We start from the raw sequence: 11459 nt of genomic DNA on the forward strand, positions 1-11459 counted from the left end.
CTCATTTAAAAGCATTTGTATTAAAGTTGCATATAAACCTGCAAGCAACCAAAGTTAACAAACCATCAACACACTACTACTGTTCTACTAGAGTTTGATTCCATTTTACTAACGTTCCTTGTCAACTTACAGTCTGTCCTGCAAAATCACAAAAACAAATCCATTCTGCTACTAGCATCACTTTACTGTTCATACACCTATACAGTATTTGTTATTAACTTCCTTGCGTACATCCAGAAAATCAAAAGGCATTTTAGCAAGTATCACATTGCTCCAAACCAATTTCGTATTTGTACAAATTAGCACAACATATATTCTTTCTTTCTAAAAATTGCTTTCGAGCTGTCACAAACTAATGAGCATTAATGTCTTGGTACTGACAACACTGTGAAACAACAAACTAAAAGGTATTAAATATTGTTCAGCAACTACATGGGTGTCCGAGACGCCAAGCAGACGATCGAACGCTTATGTTCGAAATGGCTCGTATTTTACAATTATACAAGCATAATTAGTTGTAAGTTTGAGTTTTGTTTCTTTAAAATGATTACAAGAGAGCGTATACTTTCGAAGGCATAACGTACGTATTTAAGGTAGTTTGTAAACCGTCTCCCTATAAACCTTTAAAAGAACGACAAGAAATGAACATCTGCTTAAAATTAGACGAACATTGACGAACATTAAACATTGACGAACTTCCTTAACTCGAACCACGGACGGATATATTAGTTCGTGCTCGAACCTTTCGTAACTCGATTTTTTTTTTTTAAATCAGTCCCTTGATGCTTCGACTGATAGAAGTGCGACTGTATATGATTTTAAATATTTCATTTTTCAGTACCAGTTGTCTGTAAACAGACAGTTGGCGCAAAAAGCACTGGACCTATTTATTTCTCCCGTTAAATTGTCGGCCTGCTTTCACAAGGTTTGACCGATCCAGCCCTACTTCCGCTTCTTGATGTCTTGGCTGGAAGGTTTTGGGTTGGTTCTCTTCCACAGGTCTGCATTGGAGATCTTCTCGGGCCATCTGATGTTGAGGATGTGGCGCAGATATCGGTTGACGAATGTCTGAATCTTGTTGATAATTGTCCATCTGGTGAAGTCCGGGTGGTCTTGTGAATTGTTTTGTGTGGAAAAACTGTGCCTCAGACTAAAAGGTTATTGACCAAGCCGAAGTCTGTGACCAGCTCACCATTTTCATTGCACTTGCCCACATCGTGCTTTACTATATGTGTCCTTTGCCTGAATTGTCATTTCCAGCTTTGACAAAACCAGTACTTTATCAGTATTTCACTTTTTTCTATCATTATCAAAGAATTTAAACAAGCTATATTAGCTCTGTGATTGCCTCCTGGTGTCTACTTTTTATAAACCGTGAAGACTCCTTAAATCGTTCTATGCATCTGACATCGACTCGTGCTCTGAAATCTCTAGCTTGACCCCTCCACAGTACTCCCCACTGTTAAATTTGTATCATCATCATCATCATCATCATCGTTTCTGTGTTTGTTTGTTTGTTTTTATTTTTGAAGTGCTTTGTGCCTGCCTTTCATAGTGGGGTAAAGCGCTGTCAACCTTATTTACTATTACATGTTCTTAAGCCAAACAGAAGTCGTAGATATTATGTGTCCTACATAAAACGTCCCGGCTACCAGGAGGATATTATTAGATTTTTTCATCACGTGCGCGCACACACACACACAGAAAAATAGCCGGAGAGGCGTAGACTACAATAAGAGTAAGAAAAAGAATAACAGATGGCAAACATCTGAGCTGTTCAAATATTATCCATGCATTCCTCCGTCAGCACAAACTACTGCAATCCTTTGTCAGCTACAGCAGCATGTTTGTCCATTTAGAGCTGTAACTGTTATCAGATGTCCTAAGTTTGAAGAGTAAGAGCAGGGGTTGGTGGGAGACTAAGGATCGGGACGAGTTCGTGTAAGTAAGAAACAAAGCACTCCGCGGGACTGGCCCTCACTGGCACTTAGCTTCCTGATTGAAACTCCGCCCAAAGCCACTAATCTGCCTGTCGTGCGGTCATAAAAGTGGACACGATGAGATGGTGCATTCATCCCACCTGACACAGCCTCTCCCTGCACTCCGTGGACAAAATTCTTGTTTCCTCTCTCTCACACACACACACGGCACAGCGAGTCTGGCCTCAGAAAAACTCGCCTGCGACATAAGATTTCATCTTTGAAAAAGCCAGATTCACGACAGAGGGGGCTGAATAAAATAACCACCCGAAAGAACTAACTACCTGAAACAAGAAGGCAACAAAGTGCGGAGAAAAAAAAAAGAGGTGAGTACACCTTGCTAGATAACTGATAATTAATCTAAGGCCTTCTTCCTTTAACAAAATTAATTAAGTTCGTGTAGACGGCATAGAGTGAAGAGTATACTTTACTAGATAACTGATGATTAGTCCAAGGCCTTAGTAAATCGTTGCCTTTGTCCCAGTGTAAGCCATCGCAGGAAATAATCTTAAGTAAAATTTCAATCGAAGATGTTGGCTGGTAAGTGGTAAATAACTCGTAATAAAGGCTCCTTAACGTACGTCCTATTTGCCGAAAAGTTAGACATACCTGCGTGAAAACTTGGATATTTGATGCAAGGATAACCGCTTTAAAATGTTTAAATGAATACAAAGCAAATCCTTAAACGCAGTTCTACAACTCACAGCAGTATGTTTCACGTTACCTACGTTTAAAAACATATCATAAATTACATGTGTCTTATCATCTTTAGAATAAGAATAGTAGACTAGAATTCCAACACTGGATCTAGTGGTGTTGGACTCTTGTGACGTACTTAAAAACTAGTCTGAGAAAAGTTCGTCAAGTGATGCCTTACCTGTATGGATAGTCTCTGAGTGTCTAACCATCGTCTGATAAAAATCATTTATTTAGTGATGAACTAAAGTGATGAATTATCTCGTTCCCTGTCTCTATTAAAGACTTGCCAGATTCAGAAAAACGTGATTTGTATTAATAATTGGTATCGCAGTTTAAGAGGGAAAATCTGAGCAAATATTTCTGTCCTCACAACCCTTTTTGAGTTTACAAATTTTAAGGCGTGGTACATCAAACGTCAATGTACGACTGTCTCACATCTTTGCTCAAGAGTGCACTTGACAAAATATTGTAAAGAAGTGCTGTACAGAGAGGAATTTCATCACGTGATCCATTACGTGATAACAGCAGGAGTGCTATCGTAGAAAAACGTATTTCCGATATCATTAAGCAGCGTAATTGGTTCTGACAAGGGTCCTCCGGTACCACGACGCTTGTTATGTTCACACCTAATTCATATCAGAAACAACTTTAGGTGCACCAGCCAGTTTAATGGTGTCTGTAACTACATACATGTTGAGAAAGGAAGAAAGGGAAAGTAAAATAAAACGCGACTGATGATTGTAAAAAATGAAAATCAAATCTAGATTGAATTCTATAAATAACACACCGTTATGACGCAGCCAGTGCAATTTACTAAATTTAATAATTAACATGATTGGATCATTATATATCAACAATCAACATAATTAACACTCAGATGTGCTGCTTGATAAATTTGACACGATCGTGTCATATATAAATATATCAAATCTAACATAATTAACAACCACAAGTGTTGTTTCATGAAGCTAATTACCGACATCATTGTATTCATTTATGTTTGTATTATCTTTATATCAACAAAATCACAAGTCTGGTTTGATAAGAGAAAGATAACACAACAGTATATTATAGTGCGGTTTTGTCAACAGGTCTGATTACTCATTCACTACAGAATCTGCTCACAAGCGCGTTCACGGAGTCCTCGCCTAACATGAAGATCAGAATGTATCTCGCGCTTGGTACCCTTCTCTCCATGGCTCACATGATACTGCCAGCAACTGCCTGTACCCAGGGTAGAGACTGCATACTGCCCGACTGCTTCTGCTCAACATTTGACCATCCAGATTTCACGGATGTCAAGGACATTCCACAAATGGTCTACTTCGCGTTCGATGATGCTCTGAACGTAGATGTAAGCAACTTGACTGCTGTTTAAATTGCGACCTTTTTAGAGTGGGAGAGGAAAATAGATATACTGTTGCTCAACTTTTTCAATATCATATTTATCACAATTGTCTATTCTTCTTCTGCGAACAACGACCTACATACCTTCCTTCATCACCCAACCCGCTCGATCAGCTTTTAGGGGTGACTCAATGAAGAAGTGGACAGAGGCTTCTCAGGGTCGCGGCCGTGAATAGCGTCTGCCTTGATGTACTTTGACTTGCACCTGGACTAAAACACCACCAGCAAGCTTGTATTTATATGTTTATTGATATTTCTCCGCTGAGGTAATTCTTTGTGCATAATGTTTACTGATCCAACCGTCGTGGACTTCTGGCTGTTTATGTTTTAAGTGCTGGGTATATTGTCAGATTGTCCTTTATTTGACAAACCCATTGAGAAAAGTGACAACAGCAATAGTAGATAGCAACGATCCCCAAAACGCATAGTTACCCCATCAATTACGATATGTATTTGGTTATTGACCACAAAATAAAAATATAAATCACTCAACTATAGGTCTTCGGTTCGGATCTCCTCTCTCGCATATGTACATTTTTTTATGTGGCGCCAAGACTACATGCCGCTCCCTTAGCATAAACGTTGAAACAAATAGTTTCACACGATAAACAAGTTGTCTTTTACGGTACAATGGAGCATGTGTATTTTACTTGCAGGTTGACTCCTACTATCAGCAGGTGTTCACAGATACCCGGCTAAATCCAAACGGCTGTCCCATCACCATGTCCCTGTACGTGTCACATCAAAACACCGATTATTCATTAGTAAGTACACCAACTATACACATTTTATCGTTATTTTATAGAAGTATAAAGTGAAATAGGGAACAAATAGATTGACATTGAAATATGCCATTACATTCATAAGCTGACGGAAGCATAGCCAGCATGGTAAACAGAATAGCGCTGTGGAATATGACTGTCCAGACTGGTACCGAACACCCTGGGTTTCTCCTCCTTTGTGCAGGTGGAGAATCACTTCCAACGTGGCGATGACATCGGGTCCCACAGTGTCAATCATAATGACGTGAGAACCGCGGAGAGACTGCAGTTTGAGGCCGGGCAGCAAAAGGAGAATCTCATCAACAACGGCCATGTTGCCAGAGACCAAGTAATTTCTGAAATTTTATTTGTACTGCGAGTGTGCGTGCTTGCGTGCTTGTCTAGCAAGATGACTAAGTTGGGTTTGGGTGAAGGGGCTGAATGTTACTTGGGTTTGCTTATGCGTGACAGGCAGGACATGCAGGCAAGAAAGCAGTGGAGATAGGAATAGAGAGAGTGCGAAGGAGGTGGAGAGAAAGAGGTGAGAAAAAAAATGAGTGGGAAGACTAAGATAGTTACAAGCTACGATGGAGTGAAAAAAGAAGGTAAGCACACGAAGAGACAGACTGATGAAAGACCAAAGCCCTTGTGCACATAGGAATACCGAGACATGCTGAGACATACAGAGACATGCCGAGTCTTTTCTAAACATCTTTGAGAAGACTTCTCAAAGCATACAGAGACGCATCGAACCATCAAAACCATTCAAGATTTAGTCACACTCAGAAGGTAGAGTGGGGCTAGCACGACACCAGTAGTAAAGGCTGTTCCATGGTTCTGCACAGATGGTGGGTTGGCGGAGTCCCAACCTGCAGACAGCAGGCGACGCGCAGCCGGACGTGCTGAAGGCTCTGAACTACACCTACGACATCTCGCTCACCTACGTCCCGGAGAGAAACAATCGCATACCCTGGCCCTACACCCTGGACTTCGGCTACCCGTATTCGTGCTCCACCCTTCCCTGTCCAAGTATGCACGTCAGCCACCCCGGGTTCTGGGAGATACCAGTGGTCGCACTGATGGATCTTGAGAGTGGGTTCCCTTGCGCCTACGTGGACAGCTGTCGTCCGAGCAGCGAGAACGCGGCCTTTAACTACCTGTGGAGCAACTTTGAAAAGGTAACAGCCAGCTATCAAAAAGGATACTCACTAAAATGCTGTAACTATTCCCCGTCTCCAAGACAGTCCCAACACCTTATCCAGTAGAAATAAAATCACTTAAAATATTTACAAAATGATCATTTTATTTTAATAATGTTACTCTGTATAAGAAAAGATCGCCTATGCAACGCAGCCAAGGTGCATAGGTGAAGGTTTATTTCAAACAAATTGAATCTTGAGTTTGAATTTGTTATGTTATTGTTGTGTACATGTGCAAGACAATTTTACATTTTTAGTGTTGCTCTATTGAACACACTACTGATTTAAAGATAAGGGGTTAAAAAAACAGCACAGCAAGTGTGTTGGTCGTGTAAACATCTTATTCAGTGTAAATAGGATACAATTAATCCTAACCATCACTGTACTCGTGTACAGGTGTACAACAACAGCCGAGCTCCTTCGGGCTCAGCATGCACGCAGGGTGGTTTCACACTGAGAATTACATGAAAGCCACTCAGACTTTCGTCGAGAGACTTTTACAATTAGATGACGTGTACATAATCTCGGCCAAGAAAGTCCTGGACTGGATGCGTAACCCAGTCAAGGTAGTTGTTTTAACCTTCTTCGCCTTCCGCTCCCTTAGTGTGCAGTCAAATTGTTCCAGTAGAATTGTTCAATATTCAAATTATGTTGCTTTCTTGTTTTGTGACTGGACGTACCGTGTCTGTCATCACCATGATACTACTACTCACTAAACACTAACGCTGTATATGAATTTTACTTAGTATCAATGCTTATTATTTTTCCAACACAAATTTCACCTTTACCTTGCAATTTCGCTTCTGTTCTCGAGTTTCATTCTTTATACTTGTATATAAAATTGCAGGTATCAGAAATTCCAACAAAAATGTCCTCCTGGGGATGTTCAAACCCAGTCCAAGATCATCAGCTTTGTGAGTAAATGGACTTTTTTAAAGAGAAATTTTTGACTACATAAGTAAATATATTAACGTGTGATGCTCTGTGTATGTCTCCTTGTATACGAAGAATTACTTTAATTCCTCGAAGCTGTATATGTATACTAATTAATTCAATAACCCGTATACAGTCTAAATATGAAAGAATGCTGGAATGAAGTTGTTTGTTTCTTGTTCTATTTATACTTTACTTAGTTCCAATGAAAATTCAGTAAACACACTTTAAAAGAACTCATGAAGTCTGCAACAGCTGGCACGAAGTTGCAATTTTCAGAAATCATTTGGACACGCTTCATAGTAGATTAAGTCAGACGGACATTTCACCAGGTTTGGGAAAGGTTTCACATGATGTTTCTGTTAATAAGAAGAAAAATTGTAAAAATTTTCCACCATTCCTGATCGGTTAAGAACCGCCTAAGTGTACGTTCGTCCATTGCTCTCCTCCCTCCCGAAATTTATGGGCTTTTTATGTATGCCTATTGTTTATCCCAGAAACAATCCTTTCGTTGTTTTGTGACAAATAATCAGTCAACTCCTTTTACGATCAATATTTGCTCAAGCGCTGTGGTGGTTTCTGTGAAACTGTTTTTGATAATTGCAGACAACGCACAACCAAACTCGGCAATCTAGTTCCCTCCACGACCCCCGTAGTGATGAGCGCCTCTGGCAAAGCTACTACAACAAAAGAGAACGTAAGGGCTACGACAGTGGCAACAACAAAAGAAAATGTAAAGACTACGACAGCGGCAACAACACCGCTTCCTGTTGAGGTCCTCGTCGGCAACGACTCCTGCGTGCAGGGAGTTAACTGCGTCCTGCCATCTTGCCAGTGCCGCTCTGTTAATCCTCCAGGCCAACTGAGCCCCGACAACACGCCTCAGATCGTCTACTTCACAGTAATGGGCCGGGTTGACGTTCTGACCTTTGAACCCCTCCTCAACCTGCTGGACATCAGGCAGAACCCTAACAACTGCTCCGTCAGCTCCACGGTGTTTGTGCCCACCACGGAAAATTTCGTCCCCTATCTCCTAGGTCTGCTCAGCCGCCGACACGAGGTTGCAATGTACGGCAAGGAAGGTTATAAATACACGCCCACGCCGTCTGTCGAAGAGCAGGTGGCGGAGCAGTTGATGCAGTTCGCGACCCAGATCAACAACATCCAGTTAAAGCCTAACGCCGGAGCCTTGAACCGTGGCTGGAGAAGTCCTATAAACAGTGTTTTTAGTAAGTGAAGAGGTCTAATCAGATGATTGTGATGATGATATGATGGGGCAGGATGATCATAACAGGGTCTGGTGTAAGCTGAAAGATCTTGACAGTGTCTGTTTTAAGCATGATAGTGGCTAGAAGGTCGTAAACTAGCTAAGTGGGTTTTGTTTTATGTTGCCAACATCAGATGACAAGGTGCTTACTGCCTTGGTAAAAGGAGGAGTCCAGTATGACAGCTCAGTGACCATTGACCGCAGCAGACCATACAAAGACCTCATCCCCTGGCCTTACACCCTGGACTTTGGCTTTCAAGATGTCTGTTCCGGCAGCCAGAGCCAATGTCCTGTCAAAAGGTAAATGTCAAGATATAACATAACATCCAGCTTGTGACTGGAGAACCCATTCCTACTAATCTCCTCACCAACAAAGCTACCTAAGTTTCTAACCAAAGGAAAAGATTGCCACGCTTTTGACCTTCTGGTTAGCGATAGTTCGCACCACAGAAACTACATCATGTGACTTGAAACTCAAAACAAAGGCAAAGCTTTTGTGAAATCCGTGAAACTCTACCCAGTGTGCTCAAGCAGACTATTCTCACCTCTTTTCGGTATGGTTAGACTCTCTTACTATTTCATGGAAAAGAGTTCGATTGTTTACTTGGTCTTGACTAAACTCCTGTTAAAGTTCGCTCCGTATGTGACTTTTGTTGTACAGCCGACATTTCTTACTCAAATGGCAATAAAATATTTAAATTGTTACATGTTTCTTTTTGAAATACGGCGAAACACAACCCTTAATGCTGTTTGAATTCAGCTGAACTGGAAGAGTTTGTTTTCTAATTGTTGCGAAAAATGACCGGAGATTTTTTAAAAGTATTTCATTCATGACGTACCTAATAATCTAAAGAATATTTTTAGTTTTAGTCACCTTGATTTCTGAGCTCGTAATGAAACTTGTTTAATATGTAATAAGGGCAAAAGGTAAAGATGGGCTTTTGTGTCTTTCTTTCTCTTCTAGCTACAATTGCAAAGTTTAATTTATTTTTAAATTTGCACTTTCACCTGGTCATTTTTGTTTTTGCTGCCTTCCTTTCTACTACGAATGAAAAATTCAGTACTAGCTGAAACTCTTTTGTTTTCCTCAGGCAACATTGTCGTTGACTGTGGGGACACCCTATGCACACAGTTTAACCCCCTCTCTGTCATTGCAGTTGATAGTCTCTGTGGATTATTTTCAGACATCCGGGTCTCTGGGAAATTCCAATCGTTCCCTTGGTGGACACGAAACAAGAGTACACCTGCACTTTCGTCGATGCCTGCACAATTAACCGGCCCATCTTGGCAGAGGAAACTCACAAGTACTTGCTAAACAACTTCGACTTTAACTACAACCACAACCGAGCTCCGTTTGGCATCAATATTCACCGCGACTGGCTAAGTCATCCATTTTACGCTGAGAACCTCATGGGCCTGGAAATGTTCCTTAACACAATTTTGAAGGAACGACCTGATACTTATGTCATGTCGATCGAAAAAATGTTGGAATGGATGCAAAATCCCACAGGACTGGACAAAATTAACTCTTTTCTGCCATGGAAGTGCAGTTCATAATGTTTGCTAATGTCGATCAGACTCTGTAAAAATTATGTGTGCATTTATGTATGTTTTCAGATGACGCAATATAGTTTAGGGTGAGTGCGTTACTTTAAACTTAATTTCTCAGACGATTAATTTTCAGATCTGATTTCGATTTGATGAGGACAATTATTTTGCGACACCTGATATGTGCAATCTAAAGATTCTGTAAGCCTATATAAATCACAAAGAAATATATTAAATATACACTTTCAAAACATATCATAATCACACATTGTTACATTTCAATATAATTTATATTGTGCTAATGTATTTGATGCCACACACTTTTCTGACAAAAAGAAGCAGTGTATGTCATAGCAAAGAAATCCTCTTTCTGTCTCAATCCAATGTATCACAATAGCTGCACTGCATTAAAAGGCTATGTATCTCTGTCATCATTTGTGTGGAGATTTCAGTCAAGTCAATCATTTTTTCAAAGGAATAAAGCTTCAAATTGTTTCGCTTAAGAGTTTCAGACCTAATTTTTGTCCGATATTTTGATCTTTCAATCCTGCAATCAACTGCGCAGTAATCCTTTGTTTTGAATTACTTTTTTATTTTAAAATTAATCAACTAGACTGAATTACTCAGGTACACAGGAGCACGAACACGCAGCCCCTTCCGTCCACACACACATATTCACACTTGCAGAGTATGTACACATATGCACACACAGATTATATACCAATACACGCACGTATACGCACGCGCTCACTCTGACCTCTCCCCCCACTCACACATACACGCACCGCACGCACGTAAGCACAGGTGTGCGGACAACCACCGTCGCTCCGAAAACCTCTGATGCATGACTGGCTGTAACCTAAGTAATTGAAGACCAAGTCAAGTTGGTTTCGAGATGAAAGATGACTACACTTGCCGAAATGAGCACAGTTCAGTCTCTCTAGTCAACAAATAGGCACTGAATGCTACTCCTGTGATATTTAATGAGATATAGCAAAACCTTCTACCTTGTTCCACTGAAGGAGAGGGGGTAACCTGTCTGCCTGCTGACTCGTACACTTTACGGATAGAAGATTCATTTGGACACCTCACTCTACTCTCGGCATTCCTAATACCCCCCCCCCTGACATGGAGGGATAACAAAGGGAGTAGGGGCTTGAAGTGGGAAAGGAGAGGGGTTGTATCACGACGCGTAAATCTTTGTCAGTTTACGTGTGTCATACGCCCCCACGCAGCTATGTATAGCAACGCCTGTACAGTCGCGAGGCCGACCTACCTTGGTCCTCCAGGTGTAAAGCCGTCAAGGTAATCCGGCAGAGACTACCCCGTCACTCTCCCCATCCACCCCACCTCCCTCCTGCTACTTCACGGGACTAAACCTCACCACTCACACTCGCATTTTAGGGAAGAGCACGGTTGAAATGAGGGAGGCCGGGCGACAGATGCTTATTGCACTGTTAGAATAGTCCTCAAATTACTGCAGTCACTAGTTAAAACAGTTATCAAATGAATTAAAAATAAATAAATTAACATTTAAATAAGTATGGTTATAGTGATACTGTTTCAGAATTCATGATATTCGCAATTTGCATGTTTGTTTTTGTAATGATTGTATGAGATCGTTTCCGTAGCTTTTAAAGTTTCCATACACAAACTTTCTTTCTGT

General features: G+C 40.9%; 1 protein-coding gene across 1 annotated transcript; it reads left to right on the forward strand.

Moving 5' to 3' along the window:
• The first annotated feature begins 1918 nt into the window (after positions 1–1918).
• On the forward strand, positions 1919–10290 carry LOC112554343. Its single transcript, XM_025222083.1, has 9 exons — positions 1919–2305; positions 3770–4032; positions 4742–4849; positions 5052–5195; positions 5692–6064; positions 6893–6959; positions 7585–8207; positions 8380–8545; positions 9430–10290. The coding sequence occupies exons 2-9, from the start codon at positions 3832–3834 to the stop codon at positions 9800–9802; spliced, it is 2055 nt and encodes a 684-aa protein (XP_025077868.1). The 5' UTR covers positions 1919–2305; positions 3770–3831; the 3' UTR covers positions 9803–10290.
• The last annotated feature ends 1169 nt before the right edge of the window (positions 10291–11459 follow it).

This window comes from Pomacea canaliculata, linkage group LG13, assembly GCF_003073045.1.
Source record: "Pomacea canaliculata isolate SZHN2017 linkage group LG13, ASM307304v1, whole genome shotgun sequence".
Taxonomy (NCBI): Eukaryota; Metazoa; Mollusca; class Gastropoda; order Architaenioglossa; family Ampullariidae; genus Pomacea; species Pomacea canaliculata.

Coding starts and splice junctions, on each gene's coding strand:
- LOC112554343 (XM_025222083.1), top strand. CDS start 3,832: ATGAAGATCAGAATGTATCTCGCGCTTGGTACCCTTCTCTCCATGGCT. Junction 6,960..7,584: donor AGTCCAAGATCATCAGCTTT/GTGAGTAAATGG, acceptor TGATAATTGCAG/ACAACGCACAACCAAACTCG. Junction 8,546..9,429: donor AGCCAATGTCCTGTCAAAAG/GTAAATGTCAAG, acceptor GATTATTTTCAG/ACATCCGGGTCTCTGGGAAA.